The 26,229-nt window shown below is 37.4% G+C and overlaps 1 protein-coding gene across 1 annotated transcript in view; it reads left to right on the top strand.

Moving 5' to 3' along the window:
* WDR49 (WD repeat domain 49) overlaps positions 1–26,229 on the top strand; it is a 188,911-nt gene that overhangs the window by 129,305 nt on the left and 33,377 nt on the right. Inside the window, exons 13-16 of the mRNA XM_033211625.1 lie at positions 1,295–1,459; positions 3,616–3,803; positions 4,835–5,032; positions 10,386–10,555. Of these exons, the coding sequence (XP_033067516.1) occupies positions 1,295–1,459; positions 3,616–3,803; positions 4,835–5,032; positions 10,386–10,555 (721 nt within the window). The remainder of the gene's footprint in view (positions 1–1,294; positions 1,460–3,615; positions 3,804–4,834; positions 5,033–10,385; positions 10,556–26,229) is intronic.

Genomic DNA, 26,229 nt, shown 5'->3' with positions numbered 1-26,229 from the left:
AATTACCTAAGAGTGAACGTTAGGTATCCTTTGCTAAGCAAATGGAAATTCATGTTCACTCGATAGGCTGTTGAGACTCAATCTAGAGCTTGTAATAAATATTATGCCACCTGGAAAACTTAAATTATTCCTTGCTTTAGAAGCCCATGAGGAACATTAGATGGGAGTATATTGTATTTTATGGGAGTTTAGCAGAGCACATGAATATTTTATATTTAAGTAAAATGTCTTGACAATTGCCTTTCACATTTTATTTCAGTTTCCTTAGATACTGAAGGTTTTTCTTTAGACTAATTTATTTTGGTAATGAAAATGTCATTCCTCATGGCCCAGTGAGGTTCTGTTGTCTCAACTGAATAAACTCATAGAGGCTGAATTGAACTTTAGGAATGGACTGGTCATCAGATGCAGTTTTCTTTCTGGGTGAAAGCTGAGAAGCTATTTTATTAAGAGAAGGAAAACAAACTTAAGAGATTTAGGGGATACTTGGCTGCAAACACAAAGCTCTGACCTGCTTTATGTACTAAGAGCTAATCATTTTAGGATTCATTTGAACTTACCATGAGGGGGTTGGAATTCTGCCTCTTCCTCTACACTGGGCTTTAGAATACACAGAGAGATAATTAAGGAGAAAAGTGAATAGATGTCAAATTTCTGAAAGACATGAAAGGCACTGCAATCGATTTCTTATTTTGGAATTTTGAAAATATGTCTGTATAGATTTTTTAAAATTATGGGCGGACTGTTCATAGATGCTGAGACGAATATCCTCAGGTTTTACTAGTGTGGCCTGGAGATGATGTCATTAGATAATTGAGGTATGCTTAGAAATGTTTCCTCCAGAGTAACTCACTAACAAATAGTATTGTTAAAAAGCCTCATTTAATTAAACATAAATAGTCATTAGAGCTCATGTTCATTATAATATTTCCAAGATTAATTTTAATGATTAATAAGTTGAAAATGCCACAATATCGGAATTACATTTGTCTTGAGCGTATTAGGATCCCTAAGACGTTAGCATTGATGCCAATATTAAGTTCTTATTTAATTCATATCAAGTGAAAACACAGCAAGTTTGTATGCAACATGAAAAACAAAAATAAAGTCAAACAGTTCTTCAAGCTGCGGTTAAGAAATATCAGAAGGCTTGATAGATGTTGACTAGAAGTCTATTGTGAGACTTGGAGTCATTAGAGATAGTGATAGATGGCGACCTGCTGTTTCATAGGCACTAGTTTTCAAAGCAGATATTTTTCTTCATTAATAATACCTGGCTTTGTCTTCATCACAGATACAAAACCTCAAAAACTTCTCAGTGCTGGGAGAAGCCACTCCACCCACCTCGTGGCAGACCAATCTACCATGGGAGTCCGCAACTTTGAGATTGACACTGAGGGCAAAAATGCTGTTACGAGGCTTTGCTTCCTCAAAGCAAGAAAAAACACTGCAGTGACAGGTAAAATATATATTTACATTTTACATGTAGTTGGAAAGGGAACAATAAAGAAAATCCAATCTATTTCTACTAGATCTTGTAGAATTTGAGTGCATGTAGCTAACCAGTCAGGAGTGTCATGTAAGGTCACAGACCATGGCAAAGGAAGTTGGAATTGAGGAGGATGGGTCCAAGAGCAGGAGTCAGACTACACCCCATTACTAATTTATCCAGTGTTGTATATGTTAAGATCAGGAAGGGAACAACTGAATACAAGCAACAATCAGAATTGTTGTCCCAGACATGGCATAAAGAGATTTTAATACAGTAGGGGCACAGCAAGATGTATGCCAGAGTCAAAGCTTAAGTCCACATATAGCAGAAGAGTTGAATCTGAGACTGACTATATGAGTACCTAATCAAAATAGGCTGGAAGAGAATAATGAGGAGCGTGGATGTTAAGCACAGTAACAGAATTTGAAAGAATTGCTAATCCCAGGATAAGAGCTGCCTGCCCTCTTCTCTGTTCTCATCTTTTTTTCTTTTTTGAAGTATTAGTTATATCTTCTCCAGAGATGTATACTAACATTAATGCTATTTTATGATTTACTGTAGTTATTTGATATTATGTAAATGAAATAACCATTTGCTTAATTTTTTCCCTGTTGTCAGTGGCAATATTAGCATGGTGTTGATGCAGCCTGCATCTTTCCAAAATGAAAATCTGCCTTGGAGAATAATGCACATATGTATTGTGTATTTGAAATCTAGACACATGCGTATTGTGGACTTGAAAAGGAAATGAACATATCTGAATTATGTTTATTGTTTCCCATATTTAATTTACAGATGAAAAATCTGTATAATTTTCATATAAAATGTTTAATCATTAAGAATCAATAAAGGTATAGTTTAAAAACATTCTGGGTTGTTTAGAATAATCTTTGAAAGAATTAGATTCTAAAACTTTCTGTTTTCTAGAACTTGCTTATACTCAAAATATGAATTATTATCCTGAAATTACTCTCATTTCCTCAATACTAATTTTAATGTTATCAGTATTCCCAGATTGTTTTCTCTGAAGCAGCTACGTGTTATTATTTCTACCTTAAATAAATATGATTGTTAATTGGCAGTACATTTGTGAGGCAAACTGGAAGTCATTCACAGAGTTATCAAATAATAGGAACCTTGCCACAGAAGAATAACTTAGGTAAGGTGCTTCAACAAAACATAAAAATGGAAAATGAAAAGGTTAGTTCTAGACTCATTCACGAAAAAAGGGTTTTATAAGGGTTTACAATGAATTATTGATGAAAACATTTAAAGAAAGCTCATAAATAGAATTCTAAGCATGCTGCCAAATGGAGAAGTCAATAGCTATTCTGCTATCACTACATATTCCATCCAAATCTGTGCATGCAGACTTTTACTTCACTATATATATCCAATGGGTTATTAGCGAAGATGAATTTTATATAATAATAATATTATCATAATGTTGGAATTAATAGTTCATGTTTATCTGAGGAAACAAATTAATTCTATCTAACTTTTAAAAACCCCCGGGTCGGGCGCGGTGGCTCAAGCCTGTAATCCCAGCACTTTGGGAGGCCGAGATGGGCGGATCACGAGGTAAGGACATCGAGACCATCCTGGCTAACCCGGTGAAACCCCGTCTCTACTAAAAAATACAAAAAACTAGCCGGGCAAGGTGGCGGGCGCCTGTAGTCCCAGCTATTCGGGAGGCTGAGGCAGGAGAATGGCGTAAACGTGGGAGGCGGAGCTTGCAGTGAGCTGAGATCCGGCCACTGCACTCCAGCCCGGGCGACAGAGTGAGACTCCGTCTCAAACAAACAAAATAAATAAATAAATAAAAATAAAAATAAATAAAAATAAAAACCCCCAAAACATCAGAATAATGAATGAAAAAAAGGGAACTAACTGTAATGGGACATTTCAATATCCTATGCCATTTAATACTCAACACAAACCAGTGAGGTTATCATAGTGTTACCTCCATTTTATATTTGACAGAATTAAAGTGGTACTGGGAATTGATCTCAGGACTACTCACCTCTCCAACATCATATGCTTTCCACAGGGAAAGTCACTGAAGAAGTTATTTCTGGCATGGGTTGTTCAGTTTTCTAATTAGATTTTCCCTTACATGTTAGGAGGAGCTAACCTGGTATCATGTGGAGGATCTGGTTATGTCAGATTTTGGGATATATATAAGAAGCAACTTCTGGCTGAATTTTTGGCTCATAGTGGAGCTGGAACGATTATTATGTCTACTGATAAGATGAATCGATACCTTACCACAGGAGATCTTGATGGATGGTTGAAAATCTGGAATATAGAGGTAAATTGAAAAACATTATCACATTACCTTTAAGATTTTTGGTGACCCTTTGTTGCAAGTAACTATGAATCAAGTCTTGTCTGTCTCCTAAACAAAGGAAAAAATGTTTAGTCTAAGTGTTTTAAATAAAACATTTACAAGTTTCATGCAGAGATTTCTTTTAAATAATTAATGAGGAAAATCGTATTTTTCTCAATATTGACAGCCTTCTGTTAAGTAAGTCATCCAATTTAGAAATGCAATATTGTTAGTAAGGCACTTCAGCGTTATTTGAAAGTAAATAATTAGGATATACCTTATTTTTAATGTATTTATTTATTTATCTATCTATTTATTTTGAGACAGGGTCTCCCTCTGTCACCTAGACTGGAGTGTGGTGGCATGATTATAGCTCTCTGCAACTTCAAACTCATGGCTCAAGCCATCCTCCCACCTCAGCCTCCTGAGTAGCTAGGACTACAGGCATGTTCCACTATGCCCAGCTAATTATTTTATTTTATTTTAATTTAATTTAATTTTTTTTATTTTTTGTAGAGACAGGGTCTCACTATGTTGCCTGAGGTGAGGCTACACCTTATTTGCAATGAGACTGTAAATGTAATTTAAATACTAGAGGACTATTCCTTCATCTAACCTTATTGTTACCCTGAGTTAGTTTGGGATTTTTTCTTTTTTATCACTGATTACCTCCTCAATTTTCCAATAATATTTAAAAGTTGTATATGTGACCATATATATGTGGTAAAGTTCATCTCTATCAAATAATTGGCTATACTATTTATATTTTTCTTTCCTTCCTCCTCCCCACTAGTTCTTTTTTGTATTTCCCGAGTAGTCAGATAAGTTAGAAACCTTTTTTTTCTTAATGTAATTTCATTTTCTAGCCTCTTTTATCATGAACTTTGCTTTCGCATTTGGATCACAGGTTGTTGTCCCCAAGTTTGAAAATCGGCCTTTTTAAAAAAGTGTTATGTCATTGTAATCATTTCATATTTGAATTTTTTAGAGTTCTGGTATTTCTTTTCATTCAGGAGTACTGTCTTAATTCCAGTAAGAACAAAATCACAAAGGCCCCAACTCTGATAAGATCATTCCAACCTCATGAGGACCGGATAAGTTCCTTAGAGATGTGTGAGCCGGGTGGTCAGTTACTGATTATCTCCTCCTCTGCAGACTGCAGCATTTGTGTGACTGGTGTATGCAATGCTCCTGTTTGGATCTTTGGTCAGGTAGAAATATTGCTCTTTATTATTCTAGTATTTACTTGACATTTAGTATTAACTTGGGCTGATTTCTATTTGAATCTCATCAACTGTTTAATGTTCATTAGTCATGAAAGAACTGACAACATTTCTGAAGCAGTAGCTCCAGGCAACTTTGTCCTGTTTTCCATTAACCAAGACAGTTACATCAAACGGAAGACACCAGAGACACGGAAAGATGGGAGCTCTGTGCAGCTCAAAATATTCCAAGATTTCTGAGAAAAAATTCTCCTCTAAAATAAATTCCTTCAATTTCAAAATTTAGTACAAGTTCAACATGGATAAAATGATCGTGTTACTAAAAAGACAAGTGATTATGACTGTTAACTAAGAACGTAATAATCAAATGCAGAAAATTTTAGGAAAAAAATAACCAATCATCCTATTCATTCTCTGGTTTACTGCCGCAAATAATAATAGTTAACATTTGCTGAGTTTTTCTTGTGTACCTGGGGCACTGTTCTAAGATTTTTTTCAAGAATTAACTCATTTAATCTTCACAATTGCTCAATTCAGGAGGGGGCAGCTCTCACAATTCCCATTTTACAAATGAGCAAACAGAGGCACAGAGAGTTTGAATAAATCACCTGAGCTCGCAGAAGCTAATCGTGGTAGAGTTTTGCTTTTAACTCAAGTTGGGTCACTTTAGAGCTCACATTTTTAACCCCTTTCTCAAGATCTGACTTGTCCCTGCCTATGAAATGAAATGGAAGGAGGGGGCATGAAATAAAGGAAATATTTAGTCTCATATTTTCTGTTCTTTTATCCTTTTGCCTTCTTGGGAACGTTTCCTGTTCCATTTGTGCTTTTGGGGACAAAATATGTTTGACTGGTTTCAACCAGTACTATTCAAACCTGGTATAAGTTTAAGGTGAAGCCTCAATTTCTGTTTGGCCAGCTGACTTGGTTCTATTTAGGAGCCTCAGGTGCCAATCTTACTCTGGAGAGTAGGCAATTCTTTTAGTGTCGGAAGACGTTTGTTGTTGCTGTATTTGTAAAGTCAGTTTGATGAGGCCAACCTGTGTGGAAGGAATTCTAAGCAACCCTTTAGGATGCAGAGGGTGTTGGCAAATCAGAAAATCATCTAGGAGGTGGACCCACATTGGCTGGACAATGAGAGTGTCAATGTAACACTCAGGAGCTGTATCAATCGCTTGTATTTTGTAAACAAGACGAGCACTAGATTTTTCTCAGTCAGGAAAAAAAGCGTCTAAGTGGGAACTCATATGGGTGTGTGATGAGTGAGACAGAGTGGGACATGGCTGGCAGTCTGGACAGGAAAGAAGGTGGAAGCCTGCCTCCGGCCACTGAAGAAGCCAATGCATTGCTGACGGAGGCTGTGGCAAGATGAGGTGGAGGTTTGAACAACGGTAAAGAAACGAAACATCATCAAGTGGGTGACCTAAGAAGTTCCTCAGACATCTGGGGTTGAACTAAGAAATAACACCATTCTAGGTGTAGGTGCCATATAAAGTTCACCCACCAAACATAATCTGTAGCTAAATTTTATTTTAATTCAGAAATGGGTGCTTATAAAACTGCTTATTTTTATGTTATTGATATTATTTGTTTTTTCTGTGAAATCTTGCATTTTTTAAGGACTTCAGACCCAAAAAGCCCTCATGTGAATAATTTTATTTTTTCCCTTCTGCTCAAGACAGGAGAAAAGTCATCAGAGCTGGGTCAGTTTTAAAAATTGAAGGCTAGCAAAACTGGGGAAAATGGTTTTCTAATTCCTTCTGTTTGTGCTGCTGCTGCTTCTTCTTCTTCTTCTTCTTCTTCTTCTTCTTCTTCTTCTTCTTCTTCTTCTTCTTCTTCTTCTTCTTCTTCTTCAGGATTTACTTTTATCAAGCTATCTTGAATATAGGTGCCACTAGTCCCAAGATGTAGAGTAAAGAGTGTGGGGAAGAGGAAACGGAAAGGAGAGGAAGGGGAAAGGAAAAGAGGGAAAGGAAAGAGAGAGGAGAGAATGACCTTTTTTTTTTTTTAAACAAAACACAACTTAGAATCCCTTTTATTGGGCTTAGGCTGGTTTTCAGGTTAGATTTTTAAAAGTAAGTTGTGTGGTATGTCTATTTCTAGAGTTGGAGAAATAGGAGTGAAGAGGATTTATTCATGAATGCATGTTTATCCCACGAAGCTGTAAGGTGATTGTAGGGTAAGAAGAAATTCAAATGATGCTTGAAATTCTTCAGTGCCCCTTTTTGTGCACTAACTACTGTTATGCTAGGCAGAGTTTATGTACTGGCAACTCTCCTCATCTGATTGATTTGATGTCCAGTGACTTTGATTGTGTCTCTTCATCCAGTGAATAATTAAAATTTGATTTAGTTGCCCACATTTAAACAGTAATAGATTTCACGTAAAGATTCAAGTTTCTCATTTCTCTTAAAAAAAGAGCAATCAGGCAAGAGAAAGAAACAAAAGGTATTCACATAGGCAGAGAGGAAGTCAAATTGTCTCTGTTTGCATACAACATGATTGTATATTTAGAAAACCCAATCGTCTCAGCCCCAAAACTCCTTAAGCTGAAAAACAACTTCAGCAAAGTCTCAGGATACAAAATTAATGTGCAAAAATTACAAGCATTCCTATACACCAATAATAGACAAGCAGGGAGCCAAATCATGAGTGAATTCCCATTCACAATTGCTACAAAGAAAATAAAGTACCTAGGAATACAACTTACAAGGGACATGAAGGACGTCTTCAAGGAGAACTACAAATCATTGGTCAAGAAAATCAGAGAGGACACAAACAAATGGAAAGACATTCCATGTTCATGAACAGGAAGAATCAATATCGTGAAAATGGCCACACTGCCCAAGGTCATTTATAGATTCAATGCTATTCCCATGAAGCTACCATTGGCTTTCTTCACAGAACTAGAAAAAACTACTTTAAATTTTATATGGAACCAAAAAAGAGCCTTTATAGCCAAGACAATCCTAAGCAAAAAGAACAAAGCTGGAGACATCATGCTACCTGACTTCAAACTATGCTACAAGGCTACAGTAACCAAAACAGCGTGGTACTGGTACCAAAACAGATATATAGACCAATGGAATAGAACAGAGGCCTCAGAAATAACACCCACACCTACAACCATCTGATCTTTGAAAAACCTTACAGAAACAAACAATGGGGAAATCATTCCCTATTTAATAAATGGTGCTGGGAAAACTGGCTAGCCTTATTCAGAATATAGAAACTGAACCCCTTTCTTACACCTTATACAAAAATTAACTCAAAATGGATTAAAGACTTAAATGTAAATCCTAAAACAATAAAAACCCTGGAAGAAAACCTAGGCAAAACCATACAGGACATAGGAATGGGCAAAGATATCAAGACTAAAACACCAAAAGCAATTGCAGCAAAAACCAAAATTGACAAATGCAATCTAATTAAACTAAAAGGCTTCTGCACAGCAAAAGAAAATATCAGAGTGAACAGGCAACCTACAGAATGGGAGAAAAATTTTTCAATCTATCTATCTATCTGCCAAAGGTCTAATATGCAGAATCTACTAGGAACTTAAACAAATTTACGAGAAAGAAACCAAACAACCCCATCGAAACATGAGTGAAGGATATGAGCAGACACTTCTCAAAACAAGACATTTATGTGGCTAACAAACATATGAAAAAAACCTCATCATCACTGGTCATTAGAGAAATACATATCAAAACCATAATGAGATACCATCCCACACTAGTTAGAATGGCAATCATTAAAAAGTCTGGAAACAACAGATGTTGGCAAGAATGTGGAGAAATAGGAATGGTGGGAGTGCAAATTAGTTCAACCATTGTAGAAGACAGTGTAGCAACTCGTCAAGGATCTAGAACCAGAAATACCATTTGACCCAGGAATCCCATTACTGAGTATATACTCAAAGGATTATAAATCATTCTACTATAAACACACATGCACATGTATGTTTTTTGCAGCACTATTTACAATAACAAAGACTTGGAACCAATCCAAATACCCATCAATGATAGACTGGAAAAACAAAATGTGGCACATATACAACACGGAATACTATGCAGCCATAAAACACGATGAGTTCATGTCTTTGCAAGGACATGGAGGAAGCTGGAAACCATCATCCTTAGCAAACTAACACAGGAACAGAAAACCAAACACTGCATGTTCTCACTCATAAGTGGGAGTTGAACAATTGGAACACATGGACACAGGGAGAGGAACTTCACTCATTGTGGCCTGTCGGTGGGTGAGGGGAAAGGGGAGGTAGAGCATTCGGATGAATAACTCATGCATGTGGGGCTTAAAATTTAGATGATGGGTTGATAGGTGCAGCAAACCACCATGGTACATGTATACCTATGTAACAAACCTGCGTGTTCAGCACATGTATCCCAGAACTTAAAGTGGAAAAAAAAAAAAAGAACATACATCATTCCTTAAGAGTAACTATAGCCTTTATGTAAAATGAGTTCTCTTTAATTCAGTGTAGTCCTTGAATTTTTTTATTGCCTTAAATACTGAGAGTGAGTTTTATTTACTATTTATTACCCATTTATTTTCTTGTGTTAGGTTCAATTCATTCATTGATATTATTTGACTGGCCCTGTAGGCATTTTATTCTGCAAACGCTTATGACAAGGCTGATCAATTTGCAGACCAGCCAAATATCTGCAGGATGCCTACGGTTCCCCTCGTATCTCACAGGCTGCGTTCTTTGGAACATTCTGTGTGCATGAAGTGAATTGATATAAGATGAGAAAATCGGCTCTGTATTTAAAACATAAAATAGATTGTTAAAGGGAAACTTTTGCTAGATGAATGCATTTTAAGAAGTGTAGCCTAAATCTGTGAAAATTATTATATAACACACATAATTTTTAGAAAATAATATTTAATAACTGAAAATAATATTTAATAACTGAACTGGCTTTTGAAAACATTTTAAGGAGGTAACATGCAAATAAAGTAGTTGAGGGAAAAAATAACTGTGGCAATTCTTTAACAAAAGCTTTGTTTTGTTTTTAGTAAATATACATCTGGCTATTCAGAATTTTAAAATAGGAGTGGTAAAAAATTTCTTGTAGTTCATTATTATCTTTTCATTGTTTCTTATGACACATCTCATTTTCTACCTTTATTAAAGGTACATGAATCTCTCATTTCCCCTGTAAAACTGTAAGCTTCTTGTGGAGGAGTCATGTCTTTTTCATCTTCTTGTGTGTCCCACCCCAGGACTTTAATTAGTAATCTAGCACATGGTAAACACACGTAAATGTTTGAAGAAAATAAATTTCATAAAAATAAAAGATGTTTTCGTTTTTTTCAGGCAAAGCACTGGCATATTGAAAACTACCTTTTCCTTCCTAAAAGAGATACCAATTTAGTGGAAAGTGAGATTCAAAAGGAAATTTCTTTATTTTCTAAGGAGGAATCTTGTTTAGACCCAACAGAACATTCTCTACTTAATAAGAGAAACAAAGATGACTCAACATACAAGTAAGTAATTTTGAACATTAGCCAGATGTCAACTGGAGTCTAGGTAAGACATAGATAAGTTTGGTCCAAACTTCCTTCTGTCCTCTGTGGAATGTTCAGTGACTACCTCAAGATTTCTCCAAAATTTGGGGTGTTGGTAGGTATGTATGGATGAGTGACTTATATTATCAAGGCCATATTTGGTTCTTATTTCTTGGCTACATTGATTCTTGATATGTGTTAAGTGCCATCTAGTCTTATATTTCTACTCCATCATCAATTTAATTGTGAAAATTGACCCCTTTCTTCAAACACTATCTATCTATCTATCTATCTATCTATCTATCTATCTATCTATCTATCTATCTTAGAATGTGTATCAGATTTTACTCCTGGTTTTGATAAAGTGCACAGGGGTTTATGTGACAAAAGTTCAAAGAGCTTAACTTTGAAGTTAGACATCATTTCCTTAAGGCTTCTCATGCCTCTATGTTGCTCAGACGTTCTTCTCTTCACATCACTCTGCTAGGTGCCATATTTACACTCCATTTATGCCCTCATGTCAAGGAGTTTAGTTCTTTTGTTTTCTATGCTTTTGCTAAACCATGCTCTCATAACTTAACTTTCATGCTAAATGGCTATTTTATTCTCGTAGAGATAGATATCCAAGCTTATTACTTGGAGAATAGTAAAAATATTTTGGTGCCTTTGATTTATTATCTGTTCCATGTAAGAAAAGAAATGGAGCTTACTCAGAGCTGACAAGAAAATAGTTCTTCTATAAAACTCCCACCATGTTTTAATTCAATGCTTTTGTAACATTCTATGTTAAACAGGTGAAACACCGGAGAGGACTGTCTTTCCTTCTTCCCTTTAACTCACTAGTCACAGTTTTCCTTTCGTTGAGGCTATAAAGGTGGGTTGGGAGGCAGGAAAAAGGTAGCATTGCTGTTCTTGAGGCTTGGCAGATGTGCACAGCATACTCTTCTTTCTGGGGATATAGTTGAGGGTTCTTTGATGACCCCACTCAGAGACCTCTGCATTGAACATTTCCAAACTCATAAACTCTTTGGCTAGTTTCTTATGGCTCACCTCCTCCAGCTCATGCCCCTTGTAATACACATCACAGTGTTTTCTATTACAGTCCTGCACATTGCCAAGCCTCCCCTCTTGCACAACTGCTGGTTTAACTTCTGCTTGGCCTATAGGAAACTCACATTTTGCAACACCAACTTTTCCACTGTTTCCCCACTGCTCCCTGCAACTCCAGGTACAGCTTTTTGCCTGTAGACTTCTTCAGATGTTAGTGAGACAAAGGTCTGCTGTGTCCCTCTCATTGTTACCCTAGAAGACTACATTAAGCTATTTGGGCTATGTGAATAGAGGCTAGAAATGAAAAAGAGAAAAGCTTTCCTCCCCTTCAATGGGAGTGGGTCACAATTCGCACATAAGACTCTCTCTGATGCAATCATCTCTTATAGTTTCCGCATCCTTTGTTTATATTTTAGAGTGATGTTGGCTTAAGTGTCACAAGATTAGTTTTGGAGCTACCTTCTTGGCAAAGTGACCCTGCACATAAAGAGTCTAACCACCTCGTGTTGGCATGTAGAAATACTTTTGTATTAAACATCTCAATAGATTACTTTGCTTTCAAACTTTTTGAACCTCTACTGACAGATAGATAGAAGAAAAAAATTCCCCTTTAGCATTCTGTTATGCTAAATTACTTTGGTATTTGTTCTTCCATTTCCTTGAATTATGGCTTGCAGAAATGTCAAGTGGCATTTTACATTTAGGCAGAAGGATATTTTCAATTTAGAAATCTAGCATGAGCAATCCTGTACAATCATAGAATGCTGGGAATGGAAAGACTTTGCATAGGATAAAATGTCCCCGCCTACCTACCCTACTCAATCTTACAGATGAAGAAATAAAGTTACCTTAGGGTAACACAGATAGATCTTTTTTTTTTTTTTCTCTTTCCATCACATGCATAGAAGAGTGAAGGCAAGTGTTACAGATTCCTGTTTAAGAGTATTTCAGCCATTTTAATACTTTCCCATTCCTTATGACAAACTCAGTTATCCTTTAAACATTTTTTTTTTTTTTGAGACTGTCTTGCTTGGTCGCCCAGCTGAAATGCAGTGGTACGACCACAGCTCACTGCAGCAGCAAACTCCCTGGCTCAAGCAATCCTCCCACCTCAGCCTCCCAAGTAGCTGGGACTACAGGCGTGCCACCACACCCAGTTTGCGCGCACACACACACACACGCGCGCGCACACTTTTTCTCTGTACAGATGGGGTTTCGTCATGTTGCTCAGGCTGGTCTTGAACTCCTAGGTTCAAGTGATCCTCCCACTTCACCCTCCCAAAGTGCTGGGATTACAGATGTGAGCCATCACTCCCATCCTAAACACTTTTTTAAACCAATCTTTTCCTAGATTCAAACATTGGCAATTTGAACTCTTTACTTCTTTCCTGACTTCATTTTCAGTTAATTTTGTTTTCTATTGTTCCTGGAAACTTTTTGTTATGCAAATCAGTGCTGATATATATGGTTATTAAAAAATTTATTTTAATTTCTGGGGTACATGTGTAGGATGTACAGGTTTGTTACATAGGTAAATGTATGCCATGGAGGTTTGCTGCACCCATATACCTATAATCTGAGTTTTTTTTTTTTTTTTTTTTTTTGAGGCGGAGTCTCGCTCTGTCGCCCGGACTGGAGTGCAGTGGCCGGATCTCTCAGCTCACTGCAAGCTCCGCCTCCCGGGTTTACGCCATTCTCCTGCCTCATCCTCCCGAGTAGCTGGGACTACAGGCGCCCGCCACCTCGCCCAGCTAGTTTTTGTATTTTTAGTAGAGACGGGGTTTCACCGTGTTAGCCAGGATGGTCTCGATCTCCTGACCTCGTGATCCGCCCGTCTCGGCCTCCCAAAGTGCTGGGATTACAGGCTTGAGCCACCGCGCCCGGCCTAACCTGAGTATTAAACCCAGCATGCATTAGCAATTTTTCATGATGCTCTCCCTCCTCATGCCTCACCCCTGAACAAGTTCCAGTGTGTGTTGTTCCCCTTCTTGTGTCCATGTGTTTTCGTTGGTCAGCTCCCACTTTTGAGTGAGAACATGTGGTGTTTGGTTTTCTGTTCCTGAGTTAGTTTGCAGAGGATAATGGCTTCCAGCTCCATCCATGTCCCTGCAGAGGACATTATCTCATTCCTATTTGTGGCTGTATAGTATTCCATGATGTATATGTACCACCATTTTCTTTATTCAGTCTATCATTGATGGGCATTTGGGTTGATTCCATTTATTGGCTATTGTGAATAGTGCGGTAATGAACATACGTGTGCTTGTATCTTTAAAACAGAATGATTTAATTCCTTTGGGTATATACCCAGTAATGAGATTGCTGGGTCAAATGGTAGTTTAAATACTATTTCTGGTTCTAGGTCTTTGAAGAATCACCACACCGTCTTCCACCATGAGTGAACTAATTTACATTCCCACCAGCAGTGCCAAAGCATTTGTATCTCTCTGCAGACTCACCAGCATCTGTTGTTTCCTGACTTTTTAATAATTGCCATTCTGACTGGCATGAGATGGTATCTCACTGTGCTTTTGATTTACATTTTTTAAATGATCAGTGATGTTAAGCCTTTTTTCATCTGTTTGTTGGTTGCATAAATGTCTCATTTTGAGAAGTGTCGGTTTATGGTTTTGACCGCTTTTTAATGGTTTTTTTTTTTTCTTGTAAATTTGTTTAAGTTCCTTGTGGACTCTGAATACTAGCTCTTTGTCAGATGGATAGATTGCAAAAATTTTCACCCATTCTGTAGCTTTTCTGTTCACTCTGATGACAGTTTCTTTTGCTGTGCAGAAGCTTTTTAGTTTAATATCTCATTTGTCAATTTTTACTTTAATTGCAATTACTTTTGATGTTTTCATCATGAAATTTTTGCCTGTGCCTATGTCCTGAACTATATTGCCTAGATTTTCTTCTAGGGTTTTTATAGTTTTGGGTTTTACATTTAAATCTTTAATCCATTTTGAGTTAATTTTTGTATAAGATGTAGAGAAGGGGTCCAGTTTCAATTTTCTGCGTATGGCTATTCAGTTCTCCTAGCACCATTATTAAATAGGAATCCTTTCTTCATTGCTTGTTTTCATCAGGTTTGTTGAAGATTAGATGGTTGTAGATGTGTGGTCTTATTTCTTAGCTCTGTATTCTGTTCCATGGGTCTATGTGTCTGTTTTTGTACCAGTACCGGGCTGTTTTGGTTACTGTAGCCCTGTAGTATAGTTTGAAGTTGGGCAGCATGATGCCTCCAGCTTTGTTCTTTTTGCTTAGCATTGTTTTGGCTATGTAGGCTCTTTTTTGGTTCCATATGAGTTTTTAAATAGTTTTTTTTTTTTTTTTTTCTAATTCTGTGAAGAATGTCAAGAGTAGTTTGATGGGAATAGCACTGAATCTATAAATAACTTTGGGCAGTATGGCCATTTTCATGATATTGATTCTTTCTGTTCATGATCATGAAAAGTTTTTCCATTGTTTGTGTCCTCTCTGATTTCCTTGAGCAATGGTTTGTAGTTCTCCTTGAAGAGCGTTCTTCACTTTCCTTGATAGCTGTATTCCTAGATATTTTATTCTCTGTAGCAATTGTGAATGGAAATCCATCTATGATTTGGCTCTCTGCTTATCTATTATTTGTATATAGGAGTGCTTGTGATTTTTTACTTTGTTTTTGTATCCTGAGACTTTGCTGAAGTTGTTTATTAGCTTAAGAAGCTTTTCGGCGGAGTCAATATGGCTTTCTAGATAGAGTATCATGTCATCTGCAAACAGAGTTTGATTTCCTTTCTTCCTATTTGAACACCCTTTATTTCTTTCTCTTGCCTGATTGCCCTGGCCAGAACTTCCCATACTACACTGAATAGGAGTGGTGAGAAAGGGCATCCTTGTCTTGTGCTGGCTTTCAAGGGGAATGCCTCCAGCTTTTGCCCATTCAGTATGATATTGGCATGGGTTTGTCATAAGTGACTCTTATTATTTTGAGATATGCACCTTCAATACCTACTTTATTGAGAGTTTTTAACATGAAGAAATGTTGAATTGTATCGCAAGCATTTTCTGTACCTATTGTGGTAATCATGTGGTTTTTGTCCTTAGTTTTGTTTATGTGATGAATTACGTTTATTGATTTACCTACGTTGAGTCAGCCTTGAATCCTGGGGATGGAGCCAACTTGATTGTGGTGCATACGCTTTTTGATGTGCTGCAAAATTTGTTTTGCAAGTATTTTATTGAGGATTTTTGCATTGATGTTCATCAGGGATATTGGCCTGAGGTTCTTTTTGTTGTTGTTTTGTTTTATCTCGGCCCGATTTCTGTATCAGGATGATACTGAGCTCATAAAATGAGATAGGGAAGAGTCACTCCTTTTCAATTGTTTGTAATAGTTTCAGAAGAAATGGTACCAGCTCCTCTTTGTATCTCTGGTAGAATTAGCTGTGAATCACTCTGGTCCTGGGCTTTTTTGGTTGGTAAGCTACTTATTACTACCTCAATTTCAGAACTCATTATTGGCCTATTCAGGGATTCAACTTCAGTTTTGAGAGGGTGTTTGTGTCCAGGAATTTATCCATTTCTTCTAGATTTTTTAGTTTATTTCCATAGAGGTGTTTATAGTATGTTTTGAGGGTTGTTTGTATTTCTGTGGGGCAAGTGGTGATATCCCCTTTATCTTTTTTTGTTGTGTCTATTTGATTCTTCTGTCTTTTCTTCTTTATTAACTTAGCTAGCAATCTATTTTATTAATTTTTTTAAAAAGCCAGTTTCTGGATTTGTTGATATTTTGAAGGGTTTTTTTTTGTGTGTGTCTCTATCTCCTTCAGTTCTGCTCTGACCTTGGTTATTTCTTGTTTCTTGCTAGGTTAGGGGTTTGTTTGCTCTTGGTTCTCTAGTTCATTAATTGTGATGTTAGGATGTTGATTTGAGGTCTTTCTAGCTTTTTGATATGTGCATTTAGTGCTGTAAATTTCCCTCTTAACACTTTTTAACTGTGTCCCAGAGATTTTGGTACGTGTTCTCTTTGTTCTCATTAGTTTCAAGGAACTTCTTAAGTTCTGTCTTAATTTCATTACTTACCCAGGAGTCATTCAAGAGCACGATGTTCAACTTCTATGTAGTTGTGTGGTGTTTAGTGAGTTTCTTAATATTGAGTTCTAATTTAATTGTGCTGTGGTCTGAGAGACTGTTATGATTTCAGTTCTCTTGCATTTGCTGAGGAGTTTTCACTTCCAATTATGTCATCAGTTTTATAGTAAGTGCCATGTGGCACCAAGAAGAATGTATATTCTGTTGTTTTTGGGTGGAGATTTCCATAGATCTCTATCAGGTCCACTTGATCTATAGCTGAGTTTAAGCCCTGAATATCTTTTATACTTTCTGTCTCGATGATCTGTCTAATGTTGACAGTGGGGTGTTAAAGTCTCCCACTATTGTTGTGTGGGAGGCTAAGTCTCTTTGTAGGACTCTAAGAACTTGTTTTACGAATCTGGGTTCTCCTGTATTGGGTGTATATAGGAGAGTTAGCTCTTCTTGTTGAATCGAACACTTTATCATTATGTAGTGCCCTTCTTTGTCTTTTTTTTAAATCTTTGTTGGTTTAAAGTCTGTTCTGTCAGAAACTAGGATTGTAACCCCTGCATTTTTTCTACTTTACATTTGCTTGGTAAAATTTCCTCCATTCCTCTATTTTGAGCCTATGTGTGTCTTGGCATGTGAGATGCATCTTTTGAATACGGCACACCAGTGGGTCTTTACTCTTTATGCAGTTTGCCATTCTGTGTCTTTTAATTGGGGCATTTAGCCCATTTATATTTAAGGTTCATATTGTTAAATGCGAATTTGATTTTGTCCCCATGATGCTGGATGGTTATTTTGCAGACTTGTTAGTGTAGTTTCTTCAGTGTCATTGGTCTGTGTACTTCAGTGTGTTTTTGTATTGACTGATAATGGTTTTTCCTTTTCATATTCAGTGCTTCCTTCAGGAGCTCTTGCAAGGCAGGCCTGGTGGTGAAGAATTCCCTCAGCATTTGCTTGTCTGAAAACAATTTTATTTCCCCTTTGCTTATGAAGCTTAGTTTGGCTGGATATGGAATTCTGGATTGGAAATTCTTTTTTTAAAGAATATTGAATATTGGCCCCCCAATCTTTTCTGGTTTGTAGGGTTTCTGCTGAGAGTTCTGCTGTCAGTCTGATGGGTTTCCTTTGTAAGTGACCTGGCCTTTCTCTCTGGCTTCCCTTTAAATTTTTTCCTTCATGTCAACCTTGGAAAGTCTGATGATTATGTGTCTTGGGATTGATCTTTTGATGTAGTATCCTACTGGGGTTCTCTGGATTTCTTGAATTTGAATGTTGGCCTGTCTTGCTAGGTTGAGAAAGTTCTCCTGGATGATATCCTGAAGTATGTTTTCCAACTCGTTTCCATTCTCTCCATCTCTTGCAGGTACCCCCATCAGTCATAGGTTTGTTTATATAATCTCATAGTTCTCGGAGGCTTCATTTGTTTTTTTTCATTCTTCTTTCTCTAATCTTTTCTATCTTATTTCAATGAGATAATCATCAAGCTCTGACATTCTGTCCTCCGCATGGACTATTCAGCTATTGACATTTGTGATTGCATTGCGAAGTTCTCTTGTTGTGTTTTTCAGCTCTTTCAGGTCATCTTTGTTCCTTTCTAAACTGGTTATTCTGGTTAACAGCTCCTGTAATGTTTTATCGTGGTTCTTAACTTCTTTGCATTGTGTTAGTGCATACTCTTTTACCTCAGTGAAGTTTGTTATTACCCACCTTCTAAAGCCTACTTCTGTCAATTCATCCATCTCAGCCTCAGCCCAGTTCTGTGCCCTTTCTGGAGAGGTGTTACAATCTTTTGGAGTAGAAGAGGCACCCTGGCTTTTTGAATTTTCAGCATTTGTGTGTTGATTTTTTCTCAACTTTGTGGATTTATCTACCTTAAATCTTTGAGGCTCCTGACCTTTGGATGAGGTTTTGTGGGGTCTTTTTTGTTGATGCTGTTGTTGCTTTCTGTTTGTTTTTCTTTTTAACAGTAAGACCCCTCTTCTGCAGTTTGCTGGGGATCCATTCTAGACTCTATTTACCTGGGTCCCTCCTGCACCTAGAGGTATCACCAGTGGAGGCTGCAGAAGAGCAAAGATGACTGCCTGCTCTTTCTCCTGGGAGTTCCATCCCAGAGGGGCACTGACCTGATGCCACTGGGAACTCTCCTGAATGAGGTGTCTGGTGACCCCTGTTTGGAGGTCTCACCTACTCAGGAGGCATGGGATCAGGGACCCTCTTAACGAAGCACTCTATTTGTCCCTTGGTGGAATGAGTGTGCTGCACTGGCAGGAATTCCACCCGTTTCGACTGCCCTGATTCCTCAGAGCCAACAGAAGGAAAGACTAAGTCCGCTGAACCAGAGACCATGGCCACTCTTTCCCCCAGGGGCTCCATTCCAGGGAGATCAGAGTTCTGTCTGTAAACCCCTGACTGGAATCGCTGAAGTTCCCACAGGGAGGCCCCACCCAAAGAGGAGGGATGGATCCAGGTCCCACCTAAAGAAGCAGTTGGCCACGATCTGCCACAGCCACTGTGCTGCCCTGTGGGGAATTCCTCCCAGGCCAAACTGCCCAATCTCCCCAGCACTGGCAGGGGAAAACGGCTGATTGGAGCCACAGTGATGGTGACCGCCCCTCCCACTGGGTAGTTGCTTGTCTTAGGCAGTCTCCAGCGTGCTGCCACTGGCTGCAACCCAAGCGGTCACCAAGAATCTGCACAGTTCTGTGCTTGGAACCCAAGGCCCTGGTGGTGTGGGCTCACGTGGTGATCTGATACATGGGTTGCACAGATCCGTGGAAAAAAACATGGTTTTCCTGGGGGGTAGCTCAATCACTCACCAATATATAGGTTTTGTAGTTCACAGATTTCTCTTAAAACTGGAGCTTTGCTGTCTATCAGATTAAATAGGAGTACAGCAAACCAGTCTTCTCATGTTGATTATAAGATTATACAGGCATTGGTAGACTTCTGGGGGTGAGAGGCAAAGTTATTTCTACTGTACAGCATTTTGTAAAATGAAAAATAATGCATCAAAAAGTACTTGTGATCTTTAAAGTTTCTGTCTTAATTTAATTCAGATGAGATTGGATTGATATAATTTTAAGACTGTAATAATGAGATAGTATAGAAAAATGTCATTTAGGAATTAAACTAATAAAAAAGGGTTAAAAACATATCCTCAGAATTGATTATCATGTACATCCTTCAGTTCTCCCAGGAATATGATCAGGAATCCTTTGCAGAAATCAGACAAACACAATAAAATTATCAGCTGTAGAATGTCCTTTGTGCTTTCCATGTAATACAGAAAATATTATAAATCATTTTATTTTTAAGAAATATTGTTCTGAAGAATGTGCCTCTTTACCTAATCAGATTGGCAAATTCAAGGAGAGAATCATGCTAGCTCTCATCCATATGAAAAAATATGAAAGAAAAATAAATGTGTGAAAGAATTTAGACTGCAGGGCAAAAAGTACATTTGGTGTATATATGCAGGTGGGGGTATGTTTAGAGAGGAGGGTGTGCACAGGAAGAAAGATGAAGGAAAAAAGAAAAAGTCTAAAGAAAATGGGAGAAACAAGAAACATGAAGAAAAAATTAAGTGTCTTAAAGCTATTTTCTCATTTTAACACCTAAAAGTCTCTTTGCAGATTAAAAAATTGGGGTGTATATTATCTTCTGGCTTATATAAACATACCTGGTTTTTTTCAGGGCTGAAAGTATTTTATAATACTATTTGTGAGAAGTAGGTAGATGGTAAAGAATTATCTTCAATCTAAGTCCTGCGGAGATGAATATAGAATTTAAGAGATTAATAGAAAGGCCTAATTCTAAGTTAGCAATTGATATGGAGAAATAGATTTATCCTTTTCCTAGAGTCTGCAAAACTCATACTAGCTTTAAAAAACTTAAAAAAAAATAAATAAATAAGTGAAGGGATAAAATAGTAAAAAAAAACTACGGTGGACATATATTTTTCCTAGTTTATAGGAATATTTGTTTTCTGGACTCATGTAAAATTATCTAAAATAGGAAAATTATAGATAAAATGAATAATTTAGAAAATACAGTTTCAGAGTATTTCCTTATTATAAAATTAATATTGGGATTACAGGCATGCGCCACCATGCCCAGCTCATTTTTGTATTTTTAGTAGAGACGGGGTTTCATCATGTTGGCCAGGCTGGTCTTGAACTCCTGACCTCGTGATCCACCTGCGTTGGCCTCCCAAAGTTCTGGTATTATAGGCGTGAGCTGCTGTGCCTGGCCAAAAGTAATACATTTTTATTATGGGAAAATTTGGAAGTACAAATGAGCAAAAGGTGAAAATACCTGTGGTAAAGCCATTGTTAACATTAGGCATTTCACTTTTAAGACCTTGTTTTAGGCATAGTTACCACAATGAAAAAATGTACATTTTATAAAAATGGGAGCTTAGTAGACTCAGTTTATAACCTGTTTTATCACTCAAAAATATACAGTAAGCACATTTTCATATTAGTTAATATGAATATCCATGGACAACAACATTTATAATGACTTGTAGCTTTTTAACCATTTTCTTTATTTCAAATACATAGATTGTTTACAAATTTTAACTGGGAAAACACGTCTTTAAATACCTTCATGTATACATATTAGAATATTTTATTGAATTCATAGTTAGAATAAATTCTTTGAAGAGGACTTGCTGAGTCAAAAGGCATAAAGGCCTTTGGGTCATCTTGCTGAAGGTCATCTTGCTGTCTGGACATATCAGCTCTCCCTCCAGCAGCAATACAAATGGTTGCTTTCCTGCCTTTGAACCAAGAATGGATGTTATTGCTGTCTTAAAAGTGTTGCTATGATATCTTATTGTTTTAAACTAGTTTTTGATTATTTGTGAAAGTAAACATTTTTCAGGTTTATTAACCTTTAGTAATTCAATAATAAATTTGAAAGGGATACTTGAAGTCTACTAGACTAACTCCTATGGCATCCTTAAGAGAAACACAGCCCAGCCCTTTTGAATAGTTCCTATATGACACACTCACATCTCACAGATACGCTTCTCTATTATTGGACTATTCTTTTTTTTTTTTTTTTTTTTTTTTTTTGAGACGGAGTCTCCTGTCGCCCAGGCTGGAGTGCTGTGGCCGGATCTCAGCTCACTGCAAGCTCCGCCTCCCGGGTTTAGGCCATTCTCCTGTCTCAGCCTCCCGAGTAGCTGGGACTACAGGCGCCCGCCACCTCGCCCGGCTAATTTTTTGTATATTTAGTAGAGACGGGGTTTCACCGTGTTAGCCAGGATGGTCTCGATCTCCTGACCTCGTGATCCGTCCGTCTCGGCCTTATTGGACTATTCTTAATGTCTCTAATGTTAAGTAAAATCTATCTGTAGAACTCTCACTTATCAAGATCTTCATTCTTATTCTAGAACAACAAAGAACATAAACTACTCCATTTTTTATTATCTGACACATTTTCCTTTGGTTACCATTTAAAAAATTGCTTATCTGGAAGGGATTCATTATTAGAAACGAGTATAAAGAGTCAGATGAGAAATGAAACAAAAATTCTGCTAGTTTCCCAGTAATTTCATATAAGGCAGAAGGCACACCTCAAATTAATGTTTCTTAAACATGGAAAATAATTATGATGTTTTAAATTCCATGTTATTGTTAGGAGGGAACTGATACTTAATGTTATTTACATGCTTTTGATTGCCTAGTTATTCTGTCAGTAGATTTCCCATGAGAAATTAAATTGGAAAGTAGATAAATAGCTATAAGAAAAACACAAAATATTAAAATCCCATTTTAAATTAGGCTTTATGTGATGTAAATACTTGAAGAATTGGCAGTCTACTTTCGCCAGCAATCTGGCAATAACTATCCTATGTTCTTGTATGACAAATGAAAGCATGTGATGCTATATTCAATTTTTGAAATTTGAACTTTAAAAATACTAGAGCAGTAAATTATTATTTGGGGGAGTGCCACATCTTTTTACTTTTTGTCTGATCATTCTGATAGTCCTCAAGAATATTAGAGCTGGCTGTAGGGGGATGTTAGAACTCCCTGCTTTGAGTGAAAAATATTGTCTCGTTATTGCTGAAAGCGACAGTAGCCAATACCATCTGAGCCCTGAGGATATTTCAGGGCCCGTTCTAAGGTCTTTATGTGTTTACCTCATTTAATTCTCACTGTAATCCTAGGAGATAGCTACTATTATCATCCCTGTTTCACAACTTGAAAAACAGGTGGAGAAATTTAATGATTTACACAACAAGGTCAGTCAATCAAGAGGTGAACCGGGGATATAAATGCAGGCATTCAGGCTACAGAGTTAGTACTTTACCCCTGTTCTATGTTGCCTGTCCAACAAGCATCATGTGAAAATATTGACAAATTATTGGTTTGTGAGTCAAGTCATCAAATATTTTATCAAGGACCTGCTATGTATAAGTCACTGCTGTAAGCATTTTTCACTCCCTTTTTTATGCCTAGGAGGGTACTCGAGTGATTGCCACAGTCATACCTCCCTTCCACAGCCAGAGCCAAGAGAAGGGAGATCAGTTACAGCCTTTCCTTCTCATAGTATTGATGCCAAAGCTAGTGGATCCCATAGTAGATCACCTTCCTGCATCACCTACTAAGGTATTTTTGCAAAATGTTTTAAAACTCTATTTAAGCCTGGAACTACAGTCTTCTACTTCTTTTTTTGTTGTTGTTTTTCTTTTTTATTATTATACTTTAAGGTCTAGGGTACATGTTCACAACGTGCAGGTTTCTTACATATGTATACTTGTGCCATGTTGGTGTGCTGCACCCATCAACTTGTCAGCACCCATCAACTCGTCATTTACATCAGATATAACTCCCAATGCAATCCCTCCCTCCTCCCCATGATAGGCCCCAGTGTGTGATGTTCCCCTACCCAAGTCCAAGTGATCTCATTGTTCAGTTCCCACCTATGAGTGAGAACATGTGGTGTTTGGTTTTCTGTTCTTGTGAGAGTTTGCTGAGAATGATGGTTTCCAGCTGCATCCATGTCCCTACAAAGGACACAAACTCATCTTTGTTATGGCTGCATAGTATTCCATGGTGTATATGTGCCACATTTTCTTAATCCAGTCTGTCACTGATGGACCTTTGGGTTGATTCCAAGTCTTTGCTATTGTGAATAGTGCCGCAATGAACATATGTGTGCATGTGTCTTTATAGCAGCATGATTTATAATCCTTTGGGTATATACCCAGTAATGGGATGACTGGGTCATATGGTACTTCTAGTTCTAGATCCTTGAGAAATCACCATACTGTTTTCCATAATGGTTGAACTAGTTTACAATCCCACCAACAGTGAAAAAGTGTTCCTATTTCTCCACATCCTCTCCAGCACCTGTTGTTTCCTGACTTTTTAATAATTGCCATTCTAACTGGTGTGAGATGGTATCTCACTGTGGTTTTGATTTGCATTTATCTGATGGCCAGTGATGACGAGCATTTTTTCATGTGCCTGTTGGCTGTATGCATGTCTTCTTTTGAGAAATGTCTGTTCATATCTTTTGCCCAGTTTTTGATGGGGTTGTTTGTTTTTTTCTTGTAAATTTGTTTGAGTTCTTTGTTGATTCTGGATATTAGTCCTTTGTCAGATGAGTAGATTGCAAAAATTTTCTCCCATTCTGTAGGTTGCCTGTTCACTCTGATGGTAGTTTCTTTTGCTGTGCAGAAGCTCTTTAGTTTAATTAGATCCCATTTGTCAATTTTGGCTTTTGCTGCTGTTGCTTTTGGTGTTTTAGACATGAAGTCCTTGCCCATGCCTATGTCCTGCATGGTATTACCTAGGTTTTCTTCTAGGGTTTTAATGGTATTAGGTCTAACATTTAAGTCTCTAATCCATCTTGAATTAATTTTTGTATAAGGAGTAAGGAAAGGATCCAGTTTCAGCTTTCTACTTATGGCTAGCCAATTTTCCCAGCACCATTTATTAAGTAGGGAATCCTTTCCCCATTGCTTGTTTTTGTCAGCTTTGTCAAAGATCAGATGGCTGTAGATGTGTGGTATTATTTCTGAGGACTCTGTTCTGTTCCATTGGTCTGTATCTCTGTTTTGGTACCAGTACCATGCTGTTTTGGTTACTGTAGCCTTGTAGTATAGTTTGAAGTCAGGTAGCATGATGCCTCCAGATTTGTTCTTTTGACTTAGGATTGTCTTGGCAATTCGGGCTCTTTTTTGGTTCCATATGAACTTTAAAACAGTTTTTTCCAATTCTGTGAAGAAACTCATTGGTAGCTTGATGAGGATGGCATTGAATCTATAAATTACCTTGGGCAGTATGGCCATTTTCACAATACTGATTCTTCCTATCCATGAGCATGGTATGTTCTTCCATTTGTTTGTGTCCTCTTTTATTTCACTGAGCAGCAGTTTGTAGTTCTCCTTGAAGAGGTCCTTTACATCCCTTGTAAGTTGGATTCCTAGATATTTTATTCTCTTTGAAGCAATTGTGAATGGAAGTTCATTCATGATTTGGCTGTCTGTTTGTCTGTTACTGGTGTTTAAGAATGCTTGTGATTTCTGCACATTAATTTTGTATCCTGAGACTTTGCTGAAGTTGTTTATCAGCTAAAGGAGATTTTGGGCTGAGATGATGGGGTTTTTTAAATATACAACCATGTCATCTGCAAACAGGGACAATTGAATTCTTCTTTTTCTAACTGAATACCCTTGATTTCTTTCTCTAGCCTGATTGCCGTAGCCAGAACTTCCAACACTATGTTGAATAGGAGTGGGGAGAGAGGGCATCCCTGTCTTGTGCCAGTTTTCAAAGGGAATGCTTCCAGTTTTTCCCCATTCAGTATCATATTGGCTATGGGTTTGTCATAAATAGCTCTTATTATTTTGAGATACGTTCCATCAATACCGAATTTATTGAGAGTTTTTAGCATGAAGGGCTGTTGAATTTTTTCAAAGGCCTTTTCTGCATCTATTGAGATAATCATGTGGTTCTTGTCTTTGGTTCTGTTTATATGCTGGATTACGTTTATTGATTTGTGTATGTTGAACCAGCCTTGCATCCCAGGGATGAAGCCCACTTGATCATGGTGGATAAGCTTTTTGATGTGCTGCTGGATTCGGTTTGCCAGTATTTTATTGAGGATTTTTTCATCAATGTTCATCAGGTATATTGGTCTAAAATTCTCTTTTTTTGTTGTGTCTCTGCCAGGCTTTGGTATCAGGATGATGTTGGCCTCATAAAATGAGTTAGGAGGGATTCCCTCTTTCTGTATTTATTGGAATAGTTTCAGAAGGAATGGTACCAGCTCCTCCTTGTACCTCTGGTAGAATTCAGCTGTGAATCCATCTGGTCCTGGACTTTTTTTGGTGGGTAGGCTATTAATTATTGCCTCAATTTCAGAGCCTGCTATTGGTCTATTCAGGGATTCAGCTTCCTCCTGGTTTAGTCTTGGGAGAGTGTAAGTGTCCAGGAAATTTCTTCTAGATTTTCTAGTTTATTTGCGTAGAGGTGTTTATAGTATTCTCTGATGGTAGTTTGTATTTTTGTGGGGTTGGTGGTGAT

The sequence above is a fragment of the Trachypithecus francoisi genome, unplaced genomic scaffold (genome assembly GCF_009764315.1).
Source record: "Trachypithecus francoisi isolate TF-2019V2 unplaced genomic scaffold, Tfra_2.0 Lachesis_group0, whole genome shotgun sequence".
NCBI classification, from domain to species: Eukaryota; Metazoa; Chordata; class Mammalia; order Primates; family Cercopithecidae; genus Trachypithecus; species Trachypithecus francoisi.
Note: the sequence above shows the minus strand (reverse complement) of the source record. Positions and strands in the feature narration are given on the sequence as shown.